The sequence below is a fragment of the Saimiri boliviensis genome, chromosome 13 (assembly GCF_048565385.1).
Source record: "Saimiri boliviensis isolate mSaiBol1 chromosome 13, mSaiBol1.pri, whole genome shotgun sequence".
NCBI lineage: Eukaryota > Metazoa > Chordata > Mammalia > Primates > Cebidae > Saimiri > Saimiri boliviensis.
Window position 1 is genome coordinate 9670842 of NC_133461.1, and position 24845 is coordinate 9695686.

Here is a 24845-nt window from a genome sequence, read left to right on the forward strand (position 1 = left end):
ATATCTCAATGATTTTCCTAATGACTAGCTAATATTCCTCTTTATTTCTTCTAAATTATAAAACATGTTTTTTTGTGAGGGTATGGATTTATTAACCAATTGTTTAAACCGTGTTTCCTAATAAATCATACGCTTCGTGTTTGTGTAAGCAGCAGAATTTGGATACATGACATCTGTTAGAAGTGCACAGGCAAAGTGAAGAGAGGAATTATATTTCTGGGACATTTACGACAAAATATGTATCTAATGTAAGTTGAGACAGTTAATGGGTCTATTAAACTACGAGGACTGTTTTCTTTGCCCTGTAGAAACAAGATGTGTGAGTTAAAATATTATTACAATACATTCAACAGCAGCACAGTTTGACAAGTAATAAATGTAGCTTACTATGTATCCATGGAGTCTGTGGGTTGGGCCAAGTGCTATATGAAGCAAACTACAGTCTGAGTTATCAGAAGAAATCATATTCTAAAATTGATGTTCTTCAAAGATTTATTTAAATTTTCTGTATAGTCATACTCAAAAAATATTTGATATGAGACCTTAGGCATATCACTTAACTTCTTGTGATTTAGTTTGTCAAGTATAAAATGAAGGAGTTTATTACATTATTATTAAGTTTTAGCTACCTTTAAGATTTCCATCCTCCTAACAAATTATTGTATTAGAACTTCAATTAAAATGTCTGGGCGGAGTTATCTTTTAAATGGTTCTTTATGCACTGTCTCATAGGGGATACATGTTGAAACTATGCATAGTTACATCTTCAGTCATGTATAACTTTTTTTGTAAGCCCGTTTTGAGGAGCTTTCAGACTTTGAATATTTTCTGAGAAATATTTAGCTGTCTTTTGTCCATAAAATATTGAACACATTTGACTTAGTGGAGATTTTACCTTCCCTAGTTTATGGAGATATAGTAGTCTCCCCTTATCTGTAGTTTTGCCTTTTACGATTTCAGTTACCCATGGTCAACTGTAGTCCAAAATATTAAATGGAAAATTGCAGAAATACACAGTTCTTAAGTTTTAAATTGCATGCCATTCTGAGTGGCAATATGAAATCTTGCTCTCTCTCCCCCCTCCTCAACCTGGGACGTGAATCATCCTATGTCTAGCTTACCCGCACTGCATATGATACGTGCCCATTCATCGCTTAGTATAGTCATCTTGGTTATCAGACTGACAAATCACAAGACGAAGAAGGGTGAGGGCATTATAGTCAGATATTTTGAGAGAGAGACAGAGAGAGAGAGAGAGGCCACAGTCACATAATTTTTATTATACTGTTGTATGTTATTTGTTATTGTCACTCTCCTACCGTGCCTAATTTATAAGTTAAACTTTAGTGTAGTTACATATGTGTAGGAAGAAAACATAAAATATATAGAGTTGGGCACTATTCATGGTTTTAGGTATCCACTGGGGGTGTTGGAATGGATCCCCAAAGGGTAGGGGGGCCTACTGTGCTCAATATGTTTTATTTGCAAATACATATAGATAGCAAGATTGATAAAAATTCTCTATATGTAGTAGATTTTGTCTATAATTTATATATTAATCAACTGATATATTGAATTAATTTTGCTTCTTATTTCATCTGATATCTAAAAGTAGTAATGCAAACAAGGAACTCTTGCATCTTATTTTGATGTATTTTGTGCTCATATTTAGTGAATGGTAAAATTCAAGGGTAAATCTGTTGAAAGGAAGGCTTATATATTTAAATCTGTTGATGAATGTTTACTGTAATTGAAAAGCCTATTTTTTACATTTAAGTACCTTTTGAAAAGAAAGCAAAAAATCTTAACCTAGAATACCCTACATTACTTAATGTACAGAAGGGATTAATCCAGAAAGAGTGTGACATTTAAATGAATTTTGGTTGATGAAAATACATTATTTCTTGCTCTATATCTTCTTGAATGATTTTTGTCTTTTTGCGTATTTGCATCATCTGGGAGCTAGTTATCTACTGCTTGAGTTTATTCTCAGCCTTGCTGCCTCCAGGCTTCTCACACTTCCAGCCATGTCCACCTGTTCTGTGCAGAGATGCTCAGACTGCTGTTCAGTCTGCAGTAAGTACTGTATGGAAACTGATGAAAAGTCGGTCCTTTACTCCAGCCTTTCTTTCCTTCGGTATATGTTGGAAAGTGTGTGAATTTACCGTAGGTTAGTCCTGTTTGTTTCCTTTTTGTTTGTTTTTGGTTTTGGACTTTGATTTCAGTTTTGCCATGTACACATTTTAGAGAACCAAACAGTTCTATCTATTAGTTTTTACTAAAAGTAGGAGATTTCTGCCTTCATTTGTCATTTTCTCAGAGGTGACCACTAATACCTCATTTAGCTGCTTTTTTATAGCTTCTGTTTTGTGTCTCTAAATAACATGCTTATATTCCTTTGTCTTGATTATTCAGATATTATCTGTTGAATTCCTACTATGGAAAACGAGACATTAGCTTTTTTTTTTCATGCCCCACTCACCTACCCTGCCCAAATGAGTTCCCTTCTTATTCTCCTAATATTCATATACCATAATGCCTATTAGAGAATAGGCAGCATGAATGGTGTTAACTTTGACAGTGTTACACACAATTGAACCATGTTACAGACAGTGTTTAACTCCATTTTCTTGCACAGCTTTTATTTGCCTTAGAGGTAATTATTTTGTTATTTTATAATGTGCTGACTTTCCTGTTATTACTTGTAAACTTCACACTCTTTGCCAGCAGTTAAATATCCTCTCAGTGTGTTCAGAACTGTCGGAATTTCATCACTTCATCTTTAGGAGGAAATCTCTCGCATTCTTTCCGACCTGTTTGGTGCCGTTGTCATCCTGGGATATCCATTCACCTTGTTCCAGGAATTCCTTTAGCTCTGCTATGTGCAGTCTCCTGCGTCCCACGCCCTGTCTCCCACCCCCTGGGTCCTCTCCTGGTTAATGCTCTCCTTTTCACTTAGAGTTTCTTCTCCCTTAGCTTTCAGAGAAAAGATACAGATGAGGTTTTTTGAGATCTAAATGTCTGAAAGTCTTTATCTACCCTTGCATGTAATTTGTAGTTAGGCTAGTGAGAATTCTAGACTGGAAACCATTTACTTCAGAATTTAGAAAACATTGTCTATTCTCTTTAATTCCAAATGTTTACTGTAGAAATTTCTGAAGCCCTTAGAATTCCTGGTTTCTTTCTCCCTGGAAGTTTTTAGAATCTTTCCTTTATCTCTTGTATTCTAAAATGTTTAGTTGAAGCAGCTAGGTGTGGATCTGTTGTAGCCACTGTGCCAGGCTCTCTTGGGGATTCTTTTCGTCTGTAAATTCATGTGTTCTAAATTACTTCAGAGATATTCCCTCTACTTTGTATGCTCTGTGTATTTGGAACTCCTATTAAGTTTTCTTTTTCCTACATAATCTCTCTTTTCTGTCTTTTCCTCTAATTATTTTAGTCTCTTCTGTTTGGCAGCTTTTCTTGGTGTCTGGTAATCTTGATTATGTGCTCTATTTAAGACAGGGAAAACTCAAAGCAGATTGATATCCCTGAGCATATGAATGCAACTTGTCAGTTGCTGTGTAAGGGGACAAACAAGCTTACTTATTTTGTAAGCTTATCTTCTGGGGCTTATCAGATTCCCTGGAAAATGGTCTTATGATCTGTTTCCTGGAGGTAAAAACTCAACTGCCAAGTGTTATGTGAGTCAAGTAAGAGATGACAGCTGAGGTCTTAGGATTTAGTTTGCACAATTTCACTTAATCCTTCAAAGTTTTTAGTAGAATACTCTTGCCTACAAATGTTCCTCTCTCTGCCAGTTCAGAATCCTAATTTATCCTCTCCAGAGACTAAACATCCAGGATTTTGCAAGGGCTAGGAAGAAGAGTGGCTTAGTTACATAGAAATTGGTGGGTGGCAGGCAGGATCTGGACATATAACTACTTCATAGAGACTTCAAGCAACCCTCCTTTATCCTCACATCCAGGGATACCTGGTGCTAAATTTCTTCAGCCTTGGGCAATTCAGTGCATAGACTGGGGTAGTTTTCAGCTTTCCCCATTCACCACTTAGAATTCAGGGTTCCCAAGCCTAATACACTTGCCATTCACCCATCTACTTTCTAGTTTTCAGGCTTTTGGTGGTGGTTGTGTTGTGTGTGTGTGTGTGTGTGTGTGTGTGTGTGTGTGTGATCCCATTTTTGTCATTTTAATGGGATTTCAAGAGGGAGTAAAAGATCTGTGCACACAACTATTTCCTTAGGCGTCTTAACTCCCACCCACCCTGCCCCCAATTGCTACATACATTTTTTGTTTGTTTTTGGTTTGTATTTATTTGTTTTTGATACAGAGTCTCACTCTGTCACCCAGGCTGGAGTGCAGTGGTGCAGTCTCAGCTCCCTGCAACCTTTGCCTCCTAGGTTTAAGCAGTTCTTCTGCCTCAGCCTCCCAAGTAGCTGGATTACAGGCTCGCTGCCATGCCTGGCTAATTTTTGTATTTTTTGCATGTTGGTTGGCCGGCCAGGCTGGTCTTGAACTCCTGACTTCAGGTGGTCTGCCTGCCTTGGCATCCCAAAGTGCTGGGATTGCAAGGTGTGAGCCACCACACCTGGCCCCATTATCATTGGTTTTAAGAAATTATTCTATTTTCTTCCTAACGTTTTCATTAACCCACTGGACATTCAGGAGCATATTGTTTAATTTTCATATGTTTGTATAGTTTCCAAAATTCTCGTTTCTGATTTCCAGTTTTATTCTGTGGTCAGAGAAGATCTTTGATATTATTTCAATTTCTTGAATGTTTCAAGACTTGTTTTGTGACCTAACATTTGGTGTATTGTGGAGATTGATCCATATGCTGAGGAGAAGAATGTGTATTCTGTAGTCATTAGATGAAATGTTTGGTAAATATGTATTAAGTCCATTTGGTCTTTAGTGCAGATTAAGTTTGATATTTCTTTGGTGACTTTCTCTCTGGAAGTTTTACCTGTTCAACGCTGAAAGTGGGGTGTTGAAGTCTCTAGCTATTATTGTCTTGAGACCTCTCTCGCTCTCGCTCTCGCTCTCTCTAGCTCTAGTATTTATATATCTTAGTGCTCCAGTGATGGGTCTATATATACTTAAAATCATTATATTCTCTTGCTGCATTGACTCCATTATCATTATATAATGACTTTCTTTGTCTCTTCTTACAGTTTTTGTTTTGACATCTATTTTTATCTGATATTAAGTATAGCTACTCCTAATATTTTTTGTTTCCATTGGCATGGAATATCTTTTTCCATCCCTTTATTTTTAGTCTATGTATATTTTTATTGGTGAAGTGTGTTTATTGTAGGCAACAGATGAGTGGGTGTTGTTTTTTCATTCCTTCAGCCACTCTATGTGTTTCTGTTGGAGAGTTTAGTCCATAGTCCATTTACATTCAGTGTTGTTATTGACAAGTAGGGACTGCCTTCTGCTGTTTTGTTATTTGTTTTCTACTTGTTTTATGATTGCCTCTTTCTTTAATTTCTTCCAGTCTTTCTTTTAGTGAAGATGATTTTCTTCGGTGGTGTGTTCATTTCTTTTTAGTTTCTGTGTATCCATTTGTATCTTTTTTGCTACAAGGTTACCATGATGAGGCTTGCAAATACTTCCTTACAGCCCATTATTTTAAACTAATGACAACTTAATGCTGATGGCATAAACATACAGGCAAAAGAAAACTAATAAAAACTGTACACTAACTTTCTCTTCCCTGCTTTTTAATTCTTAATTGTTTCTCTTTATGTCTTGTTATACTTTCGCTGTTTTAAAAAATTGCTGTAGCTGTTATTTTTGATTGGTTCATCATTTAGACTCTCTACTTAAGATGGGAGTAGTTTATACAACACCATTACAGTGTTACAATACTGTCTGGGTTTTTCTGTGTGCTTGCTCTTGCCAGTGAATTTTGTACCGGGAGATGATTTGTTGTTGCTCATTAAAATGCTTTTGTTTCAGATTGAAGAACTCCATTTACGATTTCCTGTAGGACAGGTCTGGTATTACTGAATTCCTTCAGCTTTTGTTTGTCTAAGGTTTTTATTTCTCTTTCATACTTGAAGGATCTTTTCTTCTTTATACTATTCTAAGGTAAACGTTTTGTTTTTTTTTTTCTTTCAGTACTTGAAATATGTCATGCCACTCTCTCGTGGCCTGTAACATTTCCAGATATATTGGAGCTCCACTGTATGTTATTTGTTTCTTTTCTCTTGCTGTTTTTAGGGTCTTTTCTTTATCCTTGACCTTTAGGAGTTTGATTCTTAAATGTCTTCTTTGGGTTAAATCTGCTTGGTGTTCTGTAACCTTCTTGCACTTCAATATTGATCTTCCCCTAGGTTTGGGAAGTTGTCTGATATCCCTTTGAATAAACTTTCTACTATATCTCTTTCTCTTAAATTTGCCCTTTTAAGGCTATTTTTAAGATCTTGGAGGCATGCTTTATTCTTCTTTGTTCTCTTTTTTTCTTTTGTCTCTTTCCCCTGACTGTGTGTTTTCAAATAGCTTGCCTTCAAGCTTACTAATGCTTTCTTTTACTTGACCAGCTCTACTGTTATGAGACTGATGTATTTGTCAGTATGCCAATTGAATTTTTCAACTCTAGGATTTCTGCCTGATTCTTTCTAAGTATTTCAGTCTCTTAAGTTTATCTGATAAAATTCTGAATTCCTTCTCCTATTTCAAATTTCTTTGACTTCCCTCAACCCAGCAATTTTGAATTCTCTGTTTGAGAGTTCACGTATCTCTCTTTCTCCAGGCTTGGTCTCTGATGCCTTATTTTCATTCATTTGGTGAGGTCATTTTTTCCTGGATGATCTTGATGCTTGAAGATGTTCATCAGTGCCAGGGCATAGGTATTTGTTTTAGTCTTTGCAGTCTGGGCTTGTTTGTATGTGTCCTCCTTGAGTAGGCTTTCCAGGTATTCAAAGGGAATTGGGCCCAATAACACTTTGTTTCTTGCAGACTTGTAGAGGTACTGCCTTAGTGGTCTTCGATGAGATCTGGAAGGATTCTCCAGTTTACCAGGCAGAGACTCTTGTTCTTTTCCCTCATTTTCTCCTAAACAAACAGTCTCTTTCTCTTTCTCTGTGCTGAGCAGCCTGGAACTGGGGGTGTGGTGTGGTGTTGTTAGCACCCCTATGGCTACCACCACTGGAACTACGCTGGATCAGACCTGATGTCAGCACAGCACTGGGTTTCTCTCAAAGCCCACTGCAGTCGCTGCCTGCTTACCACCTGTGTTCGCCCAAGGCCCTACGACTTTATGATTAGTAGGTGGCAAAGCCAGCCAGGTTTCTGTCCTTCCCTTCAGAGCAGTAAGTTCCCCTAGACTCTGAGCAAGTCCAGAGATGCTGTCTATGAGCTGGGATTAGAGTGAAAAACCTTAGAATTTTACCTGATGTTCATATTCTACTGCAGCTTTGCTGGCACTCAAACCCCAATACAGGATCCTTTCTGCTCTTCTCTTCCCTTTCCACAGGAAGAGGAGCCTCTCCTTTTGGCCACCACTACCATGGCCCCATAGGAGTTCTGCCAGGCTGCTGCCAGTGTTCATGTAGAGCCCTAGGGCATTTCTGTCAGCCTGTGACGAATGCTGCCAGACCTGGGGCTCACGCTTCAGGACAATCAGTTCCCTTCTGACTAGGGATGGTCCAGAAATACTGTCCAAGAGCCTCAGCCTAGATTCAGGGAGCCCAAGAGCCTACTTGTTGCCCTACCCCACTGTGTCTGAGCTGATATCTAAGATGCAAGACAAAGTTCTATTTACTCTTCCCTCTGCTTTTCTAAAACAGAGAGAGTCTTTTGTTGTAGCCACATAGCTGTGAATGTACTGGGTCATACCTGAAGTCAGCATGTCTCAGAGCCCAAGGCCTGTGGTGTACTATTTGAATATTGCTGTTTTGGTTACTGTAGCCCTGTAGTATAGTTTGAAGTCAAGTGGCTTGATGCCTCCAGCTTTTTTCTTTTTGCTTAGAATTGCCTTGGCTATTTTGGGCTCTTTTTTGATTCTTTATGAATTTTATAATAGTTTTTTTCAGTTCTGTGAAGGATGTGATTGGTAGTTTGATAGGGATAGTATTGAATCTACAAATTGCTTTGGGCAGTATGGCCATTTTAGCGATACTGATTCTTCCTAGCCTTGTGCATGGAATGTTTTTCCATTCATTTGTGTCACCTCTGATTTCTTTGAGCAGTGTTTTGTATTTCTCCTTGTAGAGATCTTTCACCACCCCCAGTTAGCTATATTTCTAGATGCTGCATTTTATTTTATTTTATTTTATTTATTTAATTTATTTTATTTTAATTTTATTTTATATTTTATTTTATTTTATTTATTTTAGTGGCAGTTGTGATGGGATCACATTCCTGATTTGGCTCTTGGCTTGATTGTTGGTATTTAGGAATGTTAGTGATTTTTGCATATTAATTTTGTATCCTGAGACTTTGCTAAAATTGTTTATCAGCCTGAGGAGCTTTTGGGCTGAGATGATGGGGTTTTCCAGATACAGGATTATGTCATCTGCAAACAGGGATAATTTGACTTCCTCTCTTCCTATTTGGATGCCCTTTATTTCCTTATCTTGCCTGATTGCCCTGGCCAGAATTTCCAGTACTTTGTTGAATAGGAATGGTGCGAGAGGGGATCCTTGTATTGTGCCTGTTTTCAAGGGTAATGCTTCTAGCTTTTGCATATTCAGTATGATGTAGACAGCAGATTTGCCATAGATGGTTCTCATTATTTTGAGATATGTTCCTTCAACACCTAGGTTGTTAAGAGTTTTTAATATGAAAATATGTTGAATTTTATGAAAGCCTCTATTGAGATGATCACGTTCTTTTTGTCTTCAGTTCCGTTTATGTGATGAATCATGTTTATTTATTTGCCTGTATGTTGAACCAACCTTATATCCTAGGGATTAAGCCTACTTGTTTGTGGTGGATTCGCTTTTGGATGTGCGGCTGGATTCAATTTGCTGGTATTTTGTTGAGAGTTTTTGCATCAGTGTTCATCAAGAATATTTACCTTTTTTGTTATTGTGTCTCTGCCAGGTGTTGGTATCAGGATGTTGTTAGCCTCATAGGATGAGTTGAGTAGGAGTTCCTACTTCTCATTTTTCGGGGAACAATGTCGGTAGGAATGTTATCAGCTCTTCTTTGTACATCTGGTAGAATTAGGCTATAAATCCATATGGTCCATGGCTTTTTGGTGTACAGGCTATTTATTTCTGATTCCATTTTAGAGCTCATTGTTGGTCTGTTCAGGGATTCAGTTTCTTCCTGTTTCATCTTGGGAGGATATATGTTTTCAGGAATTCATCCACTTCTTCTAGATTTTTAGTTTGTTGCATAGAAGTGTTCATAATAGTCTCTGGTAGTTCTCTCTCTGAGTCAGAGAAATCCCCTCACTTCTGGTTATGTTTATTTGGATCTTCTCTCTTTTCTTCATTAGTCTAGCCAGTGGCCTATGTATCTTACTAATTTTTTCAAAAAACCAGCTCCTCACTTTTGTTGTTGTTTTGAATGGTTTTTTATGTCTCAGTCTCCTTCAGTGAAGCTCTGATTTTGATTATTTCTTGTGTTCTGCTAGCTTTGGGGTTGGTTTGCTCTTTGTTTTCTTCTTCTTTTAGTTGTGATTTTAGGTGCTAACTTGAGATCTGTCTAACTTTTTGATATGGGCATTTAGTGCTATAAATTTTCCTCTTAGCCCTGCCTTAGCTGTGTCCCAGAGATTCTGGTATGTTATCATTGTTCTCATTAGTTTCAAAGAAGTTATTTTTTAAAATTTATTTATTATACTTTAAGTTCTGGGGTACATGTGCAGATCGTGCAGGTTTGTTATATAGGTATGCATGTGCCATGATAGTGGTTTGCTGCATCCATCACCCCGTCATCTACATTAGGTGTTTCTCCTAATGCTATCCCTCCCCAATCCCCCCACCCCCTGCTATTCCTCCCGTAGCCCCCCACCCACCCAGGCCCCAGTGTGTGATATTCCCCTCCCTGTGTCCGTGTGTTCTCATTGTTCAACACCTACTTACAAGTGAAAACCTACGGTGTTTAGTTTTCTGTTCTTGTGTCAGTTTGCTGAGAATGATGGTTTTCAGTTTCATCCGTGCCCCTGCAAAGGACATGAACTCATCCTTTTTTAGCGTACATGTGCCACATTTTCTTTATCCAGTGTATCATTGATGGGCATTTGGGTTGGTTCCAAGTCTTTGCTTTTGTGAACAGTGCCATAATAAACATACATGTGCATGTGTCTTTATAATAGAATGATTTGTAATCCTTTGGATATTTACCCAGTAATGGATTTGCTGGGCCAAATGATATTTCTATTTCTAGATCCTTGAGGAATCGCCACACTGTCTTCCACAATGGTTGAATTGATTTACACTCCCATCAACAATGTAAAAGTGTTCCTATTTCTCCACATCTTCTCCAGCATCTGTTGTCTTCTGATTTTTTAATGATCACCATTCTAACTGGCATGAGGTGGTATCTCAATTTCTCTAATGACCAGCGATTAAGCTTTTTTTCGTATGTTTGTTGGCTGCATAAATGTCTTCTTTGAAAAATGTCTTTTCATAAAAATTTCTGCCTTAATTTCATTATTTGGCCAAAAGTTATTTAGGAGCAGGTTGCTTAATTTCAATGTAAATATATGGTTTGTGCAATTTTCTTTGTATTGAATTCGGTTTTATTGTGCTGTGGTCTAAGGGTGTGGATGGCTTATGTATTAGACCATTCTTACATTGCTGTAAAGAAGTACCTGAGACTGGGTAATTTATTTTAAAAAGATATATAATTGCCTCACAGTTACACAAGCTGTACAAAAAGCATAATGCTGGCATCTGTTCAGCCTTTGGGAAGCCCTCAGGAAACTTTCAATTACAGCAGAAGGTGAAGGGGGAGCAAAGCATTTCATATGGTGGGAGCAGGAGGAAGAAAGGTATGATGTACCACAAACTTTTAACCAGCCAGATCTCATGAGAACTCTATCACAGGAACAGAACCAAAGGGATGGTGCTAACCCAGTCATGAAGGATCCACCCCAACGATCCAATACCCAACATTAGGGATTACAATTGAACATGAGATTTAGGTGAGGACACAGATCCAAACCATATCAGTATAATTTTGATTTTTTTGAATTTGCTGAGATTTGTTTTTTGTCTTGTTGTGTGGTTGATTTTAGAGTATGTGCTGTGTGGCAGTGAGAAAAATCTATACTCCATTGTATTTTCTGGTGAGGAGTTCTGTAGATGTCTATCAGATCCATTTTGTCCAGTGTTGAGTTCAAGTCCTGAATATCTTTGTTAATTTTCTGCCTGGATTACGTGTCTAATACTGTCAGTGGGGTGTTGAAGTTTCCCACTATTATCCTATGGGAGTTTAAGTCTCTTTGAAGATATCTAAGAACTTGCTTTACGAATCTGGATGCTTCTGTGTATAGTGCATATATATTTAGGATAGTTAGGTCACCTTGTTGAATTGAGCCCTTTACTGTTATATAATGCTCTTCTTTGTCTTTTTTTTTTTTTTTTTTTATCTTTGTTGGTTTTAAGTCTATTTTGTCTGAAATTAGAATTGCAATGCTTGCTTTTTTTCAGTTTTCCATTTGCTTGGTAGCCTTTTTCCATCCCTTATTTTGAGCCCATGTGTGTCATTGCATGTGAGATGGGTCTCTTAAAGGTAGCATACCATTGGGCCTTGCTTATTTAGCCATCTTACCACTCTGTTCCTTTTAATTTGGGGCATTTAGCCCATTTACATGCACGGTTAATATTGATATGTGTTAATTTGATCCTGTCATCGTTTTGTTAGTTGTTTGTTATGCCAACTTGTTTATGAGGTTGCTTTATGATGTCACTGGTCTATGTTCTTAAGTGTGTTTTTGCAGTGGCTGGTGGTAGTACTTTCTTTCCATATTTAGTGATTTTTTCAGGGACTCTTGTAAGGCAGGTGGTAACAAGTTTCCTCATCATTTGCTTTTCTGTAAAGGATCTTATTTCTCCTTTGCTTATGAAGCTTAGTTTTTCTGGATATGACATTCTTGGTTGAAATTTCTTTTCTTGAAAAATGTTAAATATAGGCCACCAGTGTCTTCTGGCTTGTAGGGTTTCTGCTGAGAGGTTCAGTGTTCATTTGATGCGCTTCCTTTTGTAGGTGACCTGACTCTTCTCTCTAGCTGTCTTTATCTTTTTTTCTTTTTTTCATTTTTACCTTTAAGAATCTGATCATTATGTGTCTCGGGGGTGATCTTCTTGTGAGATGTTTTGTGATTCTAAGCATTTCTTGAATTTGAGTGTTGACCTCTAGCTGTGTTGGGAAAGTTCTCATGGATGATGAGATATGTTTTCCAAGTTATCTCCATTTGCCTCATCTCTTTTAGGGACACCAATGAGTTGTAGATAAGTCTTTTTACATAAATTCCATATTTCTTGGAGGTTTTGTTTGTTCCTATTTATTTATTTACTCTTTTCTGACTGTCTTATAAAACCAGTCTTGAAGCTGTGAGGTTCTTTCTTTTGATTGGTCCATTCTGCTGTTAATACTTGTGATTTCATTATGGAATTCTTGTAGTGTGATTTTCAGCTCTGTCTAGTCGGTTACATTCTTTTCTATACTGGCGATTTTGTCTGTCAGCTCCTGTATCGTTTTACTTTTATTCTTAGCTTTCTTAGATTGGGTTTCAACATTCTTCTGAATCTCAATGATCTCCATTCCTATCCATATTTTGAATTCTATTTCTGTCATTTCAGCCATCTCAGCCTGGTTAAGCAACTTTGCTGGAAAATTAGTATGATCGTTTGGAAGAAAGAAGATACTCTGGCTTTTTAAGGTCTTAGAGTTCTTGTGCTGGTTCTTTTTCGTCTTCGAGGGCTGGTGTTTCTTCAGTCATTGAAGTTGCTATCCTTTGGACGATTGTCTTTTTTTTTTCTTTTGTCTTATTTGATGTTTTTGGGCATTTGGTTATGATATAAGGTGTTTTCAGTTGACTTGTTTTAGGAGGATTTTAGGGGACCAAGGCTCAGCTCAGGACTCTTGGACTGTGTGCTCTAACTCTTGGGAATTGGTATCAGGGCAGGACTTTGATCTCTGTTTCCTCAAGGTTAGGAACCTGTTGCTCAGGAGGGGCCAGAGTACTCTAAGACTGCTGTTCATGACACTTTGTTGGTTGGTGCCAGCCAAAGCACTTCGTAGGGAGGTGGCAGCAGGATCTGTCCTTGTTGACACATGACAGCAGCAGCGGCAGTGCAACAGGGTGCACACTTGTCAGCTATGGCAGGGTGCTGTCAGGTGCCAGGGTGACATCCTCCATGCAGGCATCTATAGCAGCTGTGGTAGCAGCACAGCTTGGGGATTTGGGAGCCCCCACTGGAGACTGTGCACATTCATACTGGTGGTGGTGTTAGCATGAGACGGGGCAATGGTGGATGCAAGACTGTGTTTGCCCTTTGTGCCCATTCATTCTGGTGTCAGTGGCCGCTTAGGGCTAGGGGTGGGTTCACTGCTTTTGGTGGCTAGTTTTGTACTGGTGGCCCCAGTGCAGGGGTGGGGTGCTGGCAGGGCCAGGGCTGGCGGACTCCATGCCTGCCCACTCTCTGAGGACAGTAGCAGGGAGGGAGGATGGGGTGTACTCACGCTGACAGCAGTGGCACGGCAGGGTGGACATGCACACATGCTGATGGGGAAGGGAAGATAGGTCCACCTGCACACATCCACAAAGCATTGTGGTGGGTGGCCAGTGGGTGAGTCCCTGCAGGCAAGGCAGCATGAAGGAGGCTGCAGTGGGGGAGGAATGCTAGTGCATGTCCACTGGGGTCGCTCTGCTGGAGCATTCTGCTAGTCAGGCACAGTCTGCCATTGCAGGAGCTACTATGCAGGCTCCCAGGAAGTACCTGGGAGCTTCATTCCAGACAGGTGTGGGCAGGCTTGGGCTCTGGGAGAGAGCCAGCAGAATGAACAGTGGTCCAGGCTGGCCCCATCTCATGGACAAGACCACCCTGCAGAGTAGAGGTCCCATAGTTCCCCTAGGGATAAAGTCTCCTAGGGGAGCAAGTCTAGCCTAAGGGGATGGGTGTCCCTGGCCATGCTCCACTATAGACACTTCCACACCAAACTCTCTGGGCTCTGCCCCAACTGGAGTTCTGCTTGTACTGCTTCCCTAAGCAGCTTTCCCTGTCAACTCAAGTGTCCATGATGGTCCAGGGGTTCCTTCCTACCACGATTCCAGGGGCCTGTGGTGAGGGCAAATTTTGTTCCTTGCCTTTTCAACTCACCTACTAAGCAGGAGTTGTTGGGGACCAGGAACAAGTTGTGGTGCTTGGTAGCCCTGAGCAGGGTTCCCAGCTTCCTCCCCCTTCAGTCCTGGCTGTGTGTTTTCCATCTATTCTAAATGACTTCCCTCTAAAGATCTGCTAGGAGCGTGCCAGTCTTCTTGATGTCCCAGTCTCTCAGTGGGAGATATTCCTCCTGGCTATATCTAGTTGGCCATCTTGGAGCAGAAATTTCTAGTTTCTTTTTTTAAAATAAAAATGTATGGAATCTGTTATTCTGTCTACTTTTGTACATATTAGAAATATTTAAGTGAAAATTTTTCTAACTCAGAAATTTAAATGTATAAAGGAAATATACAAAAATAGTATTTTCAGAATTACAAATGATTTTCCATTTCTATAAAAGTAAAAAAAGTTATGCAATATTTTCTGAGAAAATATGTTATATGACAGGTACATGTTACCATAGAAATGAAAGATGGAAAAAACCAAATCAACTGAGATACATGGGTAGTTTAGGCAGAAATGGAGGGAGGGCAATTTCCTCCTTTCTCTTCCCTAGAAGAGAAAGGAGATAACTGATGACATCTCCTATTCAGTAGTTTTAGAGGGACCCATTTTAATAAGTTATACATATATATACAATATGATCCAGTGAATTTGAGTAAGTATATTAGCTTGCTATGTGTTAGTTCTAAATAAAGCTTTTTTTCTGTAGATGATGAGTCTCTAAGAATTACTGTTTTTCTCTTCCATATTATAAATAACTTATACAGTCTTATCCACACAGAACATTCTCAGATATTAATGATTTTTCAAAATCCAGTTAATTTCACATGATAGTTGAAACCTAGCAATATCTTTTAAGTAGAAAACGTCTTTTATTCACAACAGTTTTGCTCCAGATTAAATTTTTCTTCAAGGCAGTTTGATTTGTATTCTCTCTGCAGTGCTATGAAGAAAAATCCTCCAAAGATATCCTGAAAAGAGTAGCTGCAAATGCACTGATGTCACTTCTGGCTGTCAGTAGAAGAGCGCAGAAACGTGCTTTGGAAGGTGAGCCACGTGGCACTTCAGCTGTTTTGGTGTTAGCATCAGTTCACATGTTTTGTTGCTTGTTCAAGTTAATTTTCTTTGGACTCAAAATGTAAAAAACTTACAGTATAATCTCAGTGTCAATAAAAATAAACATATATTTTTCCATGCAGAAACACAGTAAACACATAGTACTTTTCAAATAAAAAGATTAGATGTGTTTTTTTTTTTCTGCACTGGTTGATTTGTGATGGTCCTTGCTCTAAAGAGTCTTTACATAAATATTAGAGCAGCTAAAAGATAACACATTGAATTTCATTATAATTAAATATTGGTATCCGGAAGCACTCACAGCATGCCTGAAGAAAACTCACATAGTTTTGATGGTAAAAACAACAGCAACAGATGATTCCAATTTTCATATAAATTTCTCCTCTTGTGTGTTATAATTTCTCATTTGGGAATTGGAGAATATAGATCTGAGAATTAAAAGAGAATAATGGCAACAACAAGTCCATTAATATCAATTGTGATTTGCTACTAAAACAAACGATGTATTCCTCAAGATATAAATTGGATTTGGGGAGTGTCTTACTAAAAACTGAAAACAAGCGGGAGTCAGCATTTTACTCCTCTTACTTTCCCCTCTCTGATTCATTAATCTGTCACTGAAGATTCTAAAATGAAGTGGATCAGAAATAGAAAATAGTACTTTTTTGAGAATCTGATTGATGTATGTGGTTTTAACTTACTTGGAAATAGAATATCTTTTAGACTGCTGCAGATTTTGTCTTTCAGCCAATCTCATAGACAACTGCATGGAGCAGATGAAACACATAAACGCACAACTGAATCTAGATTCTCTGAGGCCTGGGAAAGCAGCATTGAAAAAAAAGGTAACATAATGAATGGTTATATATAGAGACCATTCTCTATTCCTCCAGTGCCTAGAAATGAGCACAGACTTGAAATGCGTGTCTCATTTAGAAGAAAAGTACAATTGGATAATTAATGAGACTTGTTTATTAGCAGATTGTTGGCTTTTTTTGTTCTTAATTCTTACTTGAAGATCTTTAGACAACGTCTGTCTATTATACACTTTTGTTTTTATAAACATTTGAAAATATCTATACATTCATGATACTATGCCAGATAAATTTTTTATACTACAAAAAGAAAATCTTTATCTCAGAACAACTGTAGGTTAACTAGGAATGAGATCTAAAACAACTATAATTTATTAAGGGTTTTCTATATGTCAGCCACTATTGAAACATTTCATATTTATTATCTCATGAACAAACACTCATTACAGCATAGTCACACAATTGGTCATTGATGGAGCTAATATTTGCTCGATATCTTAGTGGTTGCAGAGCTGGTATTCCTAAACTCTGTTTATCTCCTTCTGTGCCTTCTGAGTATCTCCTCTAGTGTTGAGTCTGCCGGACTCATGTTTAAATTGCACGCTCAGGTAAACTCAGAATAACATAGTTATTATATAATAGCTATGGTTAACAATAACTACTATGGTTAACAAGATCTGCCACCCACTTATTCAGCAAATGAAAGTGTATGAATAGTATGAATAAACAAATATACATACATGTGTGCATGTAAGGCCTTTATAACAGCACTGTATATAATAACTAGTTTCTACTTCATTTAATAAGAAACCAAGACAAAGCCATATTTAATAATTTAATTGATGCAGGAGATTGATTGTATGTTTATCAGTTATTTTTTGTTTGTTTGTTTTGCATCTTTTCCTTTTTCTTCTCTAGCCCAAGGCCCTTACTTTATCATTGAGAAAGTCAGCCAACACCTGATTTGATTGAAAACCTGTCACTATCTGCCTCACTTTATTGAGATGAAACGTGGAGGCTATCATATATCCGAGTTCCTCCATGCTTCATAGGACAGAAATAGCTTTTTTTTGGTGAATGTGCTTCTTGAGATATGGTCATCTTTCAGAGATCGTTAGCTTGTCAGTTCCCTCTAAGTTACAGTGGTTGGGCGTGATTAGAGCACAGTTGCATTGTACTGTGACCCAAAGGGGAGGGAATTACTATATACAAAGAGTGGAGTATGCTGTTGCGTTCACAATTTTCAACTGCTTTTTGTTTAAATAGGAGGATGGTGTTATTAAAGAGTTAAGCATTGCCATGCAGCTCCTAAGAAACTGTCTTTATCAAAATGAAGAATGTAAAGTAAGTAGAGCTACTTTTCAAAATTTTAATAGAAGTGCTGGTATTAAGCGGTTTAATTTTTATATGAGATAATGTAGTAGGAAAAATGGAACACTCTGACTTTTAAATTTTTAGATGCACAGTTGATTGGTCCTTAAACTCAGTGGTAATTGTCGGAAATGGGTGTATCTAGTTATTCATCAACACTAATTACATTTGTGTATATCAGTGTTTTGATTTATCATTGAAACTTTAACTTCACAAACTTCAGCCTCATTCTGTACTCTTAGGCATTTTGGGTGTTTTTTTCCCCACCTATTTTAGATATGGAATGAATGGCTGGATGTGTCTTCTAAGGTAGATTCTTTCAAAATGGGTTGTCAGAACAACTCTCCAAGGAAATAAGTGAAACTATCTGTATCTGTAAGGAAGAAAGATGAAGAGTTTCCTGCTTCAGAGGAGAAGATAGTTAGAGCTGCTGCCTAGTGCAGCCACATCCACTGAGAGGAAGTTTCTTCTAGTTCTGCTGACTTCCTGTGACCATTTACACAGCCGCTCTGTCATAAATCACTGAGACGTTTTGCTTTGTTGATAAGCATTGATAATGTTGTTTTAAACCATTGTATCAGTACTACTCTAGAAGATACAATCTTTTGAACACTCTGATTTGCTTTGTCTATAGTTTTACAACACTTTTGAAATACTAGATTAATACTTTAATACAGAAATACTAGATTATTCTTTGTAAGAGCTTATCATGAAAATAAAATTTAAAGAAATATTAAAGCTTTAATATAGAAAGCAAAGATAAATTACAGAAGCTTCCTTTGCTTTTTGAATTTTTATCTGTTTTACTATTTCTTGTGGTAAGAGTACAACTGGAAAAACCTTATCACCTCTGGAAAATTGATGTGTTGAACACACTTATTCCTTAAGCTATGTTAAAAAGCCAGATACGTGACTCACAATTTATATTTCAGAGTAGTTTGATGGGAATTAAATGTTTATTTGTATATTTTATTAAAATTCCTGTATGAATTTATATGAACTTTTTCTTAAAACAGAGGTGCCATTAATAAACTTATGATTCCTTCATGCTTTTGATAGTATGCTTGTGACTGGATGTACAATCAGTATTCATGTGTATATGTAAATATATAAATTTTATGTGCATGTGCAGTTAATATTCATCCGTGATACTTTATTCAGGGAAATACTCTAGAATACTTTACAGGTAGGATCTACCTATAAAGATTTATGAAATGCTAACCTGGCTACTAGTTATAAATATTGTGCTCAATTTGTATCACATTAGCCATTTATAAAAGTGTAATATCTCAACAAGTCAAAGCATTTCTATATTTCTAAGTTGTTTAATAAGAAGTATATCCAAAGAATATTTAGGTTATCCTTGAATATAAATATGATCTTATGGAGGTAGAGATTCTTAATTTCAGTTTCAGCTTTTATCACATGTACGGCATGTTCTCATTATTAATAGTTGGTCATATTGGGTAATTCTCCAGGTCACCCACTGCCACCCCACCCTGCTGTTTGCATATGCATAACATTAAGGGATTTTCCTACTGGAAGGCAGGATCATGGTGACTGTGAGGTAAATGAGTTAAACAGTGGACAAGGTTAGGTGGAGGGGACTGTCATAGTCCAGACAAGAGATGACGACACCTTAACTTGAGCAGGTAGAAAGGAGAAGGAGGGTAAATTTGAGGCATTGAGAAGAAGAGGAATGTAGGGGAGTTTCAAACTCCCATGGAAGCTACTTACCAATGCAAGAGTGCATGATAGAGCAGAGCACAGGTGTGAAAGACCCGATGTTCATTCTTGCACGTGCTACCCTCAAGAGTCTTTGGGTCATCCAGGTGAAAAATGGCTTGTGGTCAGTAGATTTTATGGGTCTGGGACTCTGAGGAGTGATACAGACTGGGGATATTAGGAGTTATTGATGTGTGGGTGTCATTTGTGTCCTCACTATTGTTGAAATTTCCCAAGAAAGTATATAATGAAAACCTAGGTCATATCTTTGGACAATAAGGACATTTAAGAGAAGGCAGAAAACAGCTGAGAGGGGAATACTGGAGAAGGAGTTTGGAGATTGTATTAGGCCATTCTTGTCTTTCTATGAAGAAGTGTCTGAGACTAGGTAGTTTATTAAAGAAAAGAGGTTTAATTGGCTCACAGTCCTGCAGGCTGAACAGGAAGCATAGTGGCATCTGCTTCTGGGGAGGCCTCAGGAAGCTTCCAATCATGTCAGAAGGCAACAGGAGAACAGGCACATCATATGACTAGAACTGGAGCAAGAGTGAGCTGGCGGGGAGGTGCCACACACCTCTAAATGACCAGATCTCATGAGGTCTCACTCACTGTCTTGAAGAAAGCACTAAGCCATGAGGAATCCACCCCCAAGATCTTAACACCTCCCACCAGGCCTCACCTCTAGCATTGGGGATTATAGTTCAACATGAGATTTGGGCAGGGACAAATACCCAGACTCTATCAGAGATGATCCAAGATAGAGCAGCAGCATGGAAATTAAGAAAGAAGAGACACATAGCAAATGCCATAGTGCTTCAGCATTGTTGGCAACTAACAAAAGTAGGAGTGGCCTCAATAGAATCATCAGGAGAGAAAATAAAATAAATGGGAATTAAAGATTAAATGTGAGATGGGGAAATTACCGCAATAATAATGTGGAAGTTTAGTCCTGAAAAGTGGCATTAATAATTTAAGACATATAGGATGTTTCTCTTAACAGGTAAATTTGAATACAGGCACAGAAATGAGCAAATTGGGGACTAGTTGTTTCAGAGACAGCAAGAGAAGAACTAACTGGCAGTTAAAGATCCCTGAGGAGGCAGGAAGAGCTGTGTTTCAGAACACAGATGGATGTATCAATCTCCTACAAAACGTGGAACACCTCTTTCTCACTGCCAGGCAGACAGGAAGGATGAATGGATGAAAATACAGATAAACTGTGTGGACAGGATGGCAGAACAGATAAAGGAATTTGCACTTAATCCTTTCTGTCTTCTCTGTGAAATAGTAAGCAAGGTCATCTGGTGCAGATGGAGGGCTGTGTGCCACAGAGAGTGGTGAACGTGGGAAGAACTTTAGGGAGAGCGTTGGGAATGACTAGTGCTTACGGGGAGTGTCGAACACTGGGAATCACTTCTATTCTGCCACTTGACGCTATGTGAAATTGTATAGGGTGTGTGTATTTATGTGCATGCTCACATGCATAAACATGGGTCTGTAAATTACCTTGGAATTCTTGTTCGTTTAAAAAAGATATTGCTGCCCTTACTGTAAACAGCTGTATTTTATCTGCAGTGTTGTCCCAGGGATAACTGATCTTTGTAATAAAGACCCCGAGTTACTTCAGAATGTATTGATTTAACATACTATATAGACTGAATTTTATATATTCATATTACTCAAAAACTGTGATTTACTTTGGATATATATACACACACACACATGGGGGGTGAGGAGAGGAAGAGAGGGTGGGCAAGGGAGGACTTAGAGTTGATCAGAATGTTTACTTAACCAGAAATTCTCACTTCTTGGCCGTTTCATAGCATTTACAGGAATATATTCAGTGTTGTGAGATACCACTTTGCTGCTTAATTTATGTGTTACAGAAGCTGTTTTCTATGCTTCCTACCTTAGTAGCACATATTAACCACCCTGGTGTTGAAGGGACTTCCTGAGACTGGTCAGGCTCTTCGTCAGGGCAGTCATGTGTGGAGCCCAGTGGGGCTGGGGCAAGATGCTGAAGCCAGCCACAGGATTCTGCTTGTGTCTTATGTTGGTGGCTTTTTTGTTGTTGTTTTGATTTTAATGTTATATTTTCACATATTCAGACTAATGCTATCTTTTTTCCTTCCTTCAACAGGAAGCAGCTCTTGAAGCTCACCTTGTCCCTGTCTTGCACTCTCTCTGGCCTTGGATTTTGATGGATGATTCATTGATGCAAATTTCTCTGCAGCTCCTTTGCGTCTATACTGCAAATTTTCCAAATGGTAAACAGGATCCAGTATGGCCTTTCAGTAATATACCAAAATACTAGTTTTATAAATGTTGATAAGGTGAACTAGAAAAACTGATATGTATTTTGAAGTATTTCTCTGATTTATTGAGGATATGATGGGCAAAGACAAGCTTTCTTTCAGGTATGAAAGCAGACAGATATTTTAGTATATTTGTTGACATGAGAAAGTCCTTGGCAGTGCAGGGAATGGAGAGGGAGGACTGGTCTGATTATCTGGCAATTGGAAATTGAGTTTAGTAGGAAAATTGAGAGGATAAAAATTATGATGTAAGACCTCAAAAGCCAGGTGAAAGTTAGAACTTCTTATAGATTCTAGAACAGGAGACAGGCATGATGGAAGTTGGTTCTCAGAACAGTTGGTCTGGTGATACTTGAAATCACTAGGGCTGCTCTTTCACTCTGGCACTCAATAGACATTTTATCAAGAGCATGCTGTGCGCCATGCATTGTGAGTTCTGGTGAAAGTGATCTGAAATGAGATAGGAGGACAGGTCATGTAGGGCCTCAGGGGCCACAGCAGGGAGTTTGGATTTTTATGAGAATATAACAGGATGCCATTGGCAGTTGTAAGCTGGGGAGTGGCATGATTTAATTTGTGTTTAAGAATGATTAGGCTGGGTGCGGTGGCTCATGCCAGCACTTTGAGAGGCTAAGGCAAGAGGATCACTTGAGTCCAGGAGTTCGAGACTAGCCTGGCCAACAAAGTGAAACTGGTGTCTACTAAAAAAAAAAAAAAAAAATACAAAAATTAGCCGGACATGGTGGTGCACACCTGTAATCCCAGATTTGGGAGGCTGAGTCAGGAGGATCACTTGAACCCAGGAGGCAGAAGTTGCAGTGAGCCGAGATCATGCCACTGCACTCCAGCCTGGGCAATAGAGCAAGACTCTGTCTCAGAAAAAAAAAAAAAAAAAAAAAAAAAAGAAGAGAAAGATCACTCTGGGTGATATGTGGAGAATGGATGATTGGGAGCAAGGCTAGAATCAGGGAGACTTGTCATGGAGACGTAATGGTGGCTTGGGCTTAAGTGGTAGCTGGAGAGATTGAGAGAAGTAGACAGATTCAGTGTATGGCCCAAAGGTAGAGTCAAGGAAACCTGCAGTGGGAGGTAGGAAGGAAAGAAAGGTGTCCTGGGTAAACTTCATTTGGAGAAATGAGCCTGAATGCACACTGGTGCCATTTACTAAAATGGGGAAGATTTGGAAGAAGCAGACTTGAAGTGAGAAAAAAGTAGGAATCCAGAGTTCTGTTTGGTCTTTTTAAGTATGAGGTGTTGGTATTCACTCAAGTAAAAATAGTAAGATGGAGTTGAATTCAACGGAGAGTAGAGGTAAGTTTGAAGATTTAAAATGTTGGGAGTATTATTAGTTATTTATTACCACAAGACAAATTACTCTAAAATTTAGCATCTGTAAACATCAATCATTTCATTACGCCACAGTTTCTGTGCCTCAGGAATCTGGAAATGGCTTACCTGGGTGGTCCTTGCTCAGAGTCTCTGCAGTCATCTGAAGTCTTGACTGGGATAGAGGATTCAGTGTTCCTATGGCAGCCTCAGTTCCTTGCTACTTAGGGCTGTTTCAAACGACCCAGAGTGAGTGGGCCCAGGGCAGAAGTTATAGTTATATATCTTATAACCCAGTCTCAGAAGTAACCGAACAGCGCTCCTACCTCCTGTGGGTCACACACAGCAACCCTAGTGCAGAGGCAGGGGCCACTGGGACCATCTTGGAGGCTGGCTACCACAGGAGTTGTTGTCATATAGATTGTATTTAAAGTCCTGTGGCTATTTGAGCTTACCCAGGGAGAACGTATAGATGGAGAAGCAGAATCCCATGACCAAGTTCTGGGGCACATCGACATTTGGAATTAATCAAAAGAAGAAGAAAAAAAAAAAAACCAGAAAAAAAAGGAATAGCCAATGAGATAAGAGTGTACAGTCACAGAAAGTCAGAAGGGCATACTCAGTTGTGTGGAATGCTCTAGAAAATTCTACTAAAAGGAGGATAGCAACAATGGCTATTGGGCTTTGATGTTCTTATGGACCTTGAGGGTTATTTTAGTGCAGCACTGAAATAGAAACCTAATTAGTGTGGGTTGAGGAGAGAAGATGAAGTAGAGGAGACAGCCTTTCCAAAATGTTCTACATATAAGGGGGCAGAGAAATGGAGCAACAGCAAGACACAGATGTGGAGTCAATGGAGGAGTTTTTGCTGTTTTAAAAAATGTGCATTTTCAAGGCATGTTTATTAAGGGATTGGTAGAATGAGGTACAAAAAAGAGTGCATGTAAGAGCACACCCTGGGAGGATAAGAGGGGTGAGAGCTAGAGCACAGCCGACAACTGTGGGAAGCAGAGGGAAGGCTGAGAGGAAGGATCTGGATTTAGGTAGGTTGATAGACTTGATGGGAATGATGAGAAAATTCCCATTTTGAATACTTCTCCTTTCTTCATTTAGGAGAAAACACTGACCACTAAGAGTGAGCAAAGACGAGGGGTAGAGGTGATGTGAGAAGAGGAGAAAGTGTGAAGTAGCTGTGTTTAGAGGAAAAAAAGCAAACACACTAGGGAAGCAAAGTAGGATTGCTGGCAGTGTTAAGTACCCATTTAAAATTTATGCTAACCAATTTAAGATTTGACTAGTTACCAAGTGTTTGTGCTTTCTTCCAACAACATTCAGTAGCCCAGCGGCTGGGGTCTAAATATCAAAGGTTATACAATTAAGAGCCCATCTAGTTACTGCCAGATGCTAATGATGCTTATTCTTTTGAATAGTCTGACACCTCTGGAGCTGTCCATTTTGATACCCAGTCAGCACAAAGAGATATAAACAGACCTTCAAGTTCTTGAACTTGAACTATCATTGAAGCATATGTGTACAGGATTGTCCCTGCCTTCATTCTGTGCTGCCAACTTTCTCCGTTCCTTAGGTCTGGTGGGAATGTCTCGTTTCGGTGCATTTTCCAGCTCCACTACTGTATCTTTTGTTGGCTTACTCATCTTTTATGAGTTTCTTTTATAGAATGCATTTGATTCTGATCAATTTGTACTTAAGTTAGCCTCCTTGTATGAACTTTCACAAGTCAGTTATACCTTAGGTTTACATATAATACAGTCTTATTGATTTAACATTAAAATGCATTTCTAATTAAAAAAAATTTTTTCTCCCTCAATAAGTCTCATTCAGTTGCTAATTTCCTGAGAAATACTGGACCCTGGAAAGCCTGTAGATGCCACTGCTGATTCCTGCCACTTCTAAGCTGTGTGA

General features: G+C 38.6%; 1 protein-coding gene across 9 annotated transcripts in view; it reads left to right on the plus strand.

Moving 5' to 3' along the window:
- Nucleotides 1-24845, plus strand: part of RTTN (rotatin) — a 184001-nt gene that overhangs the window by 136620 nt on the left and 22536 nt on the right. For 6 of the 9 annotated variants that reach the window (XR_012513060.1, XM_074383250.1, XM_074383252.1 and 3 more), the window contains 4 exons: nucleotides 15235-15340; nucleotides 16118-16215; nucleotides 17452-17529; nucleotides 21422-21548. Coding sequence is in view for 7 of the 9 variants with exons in the window: in XM_074383250.1 (XP_074239351.1) it covers nucleotides 15235-15340; nucleotides 16118-16215; nucleotides 17452-17529; nucleotides 21422-21548 (409 nt within the window). In the remaining 2 variants the exon portion in view is untranslated. The other 3 variants (XM_074383254.1, XR_012513061.1, XM_074383255.1) reach the window with 3 other exon arrangements.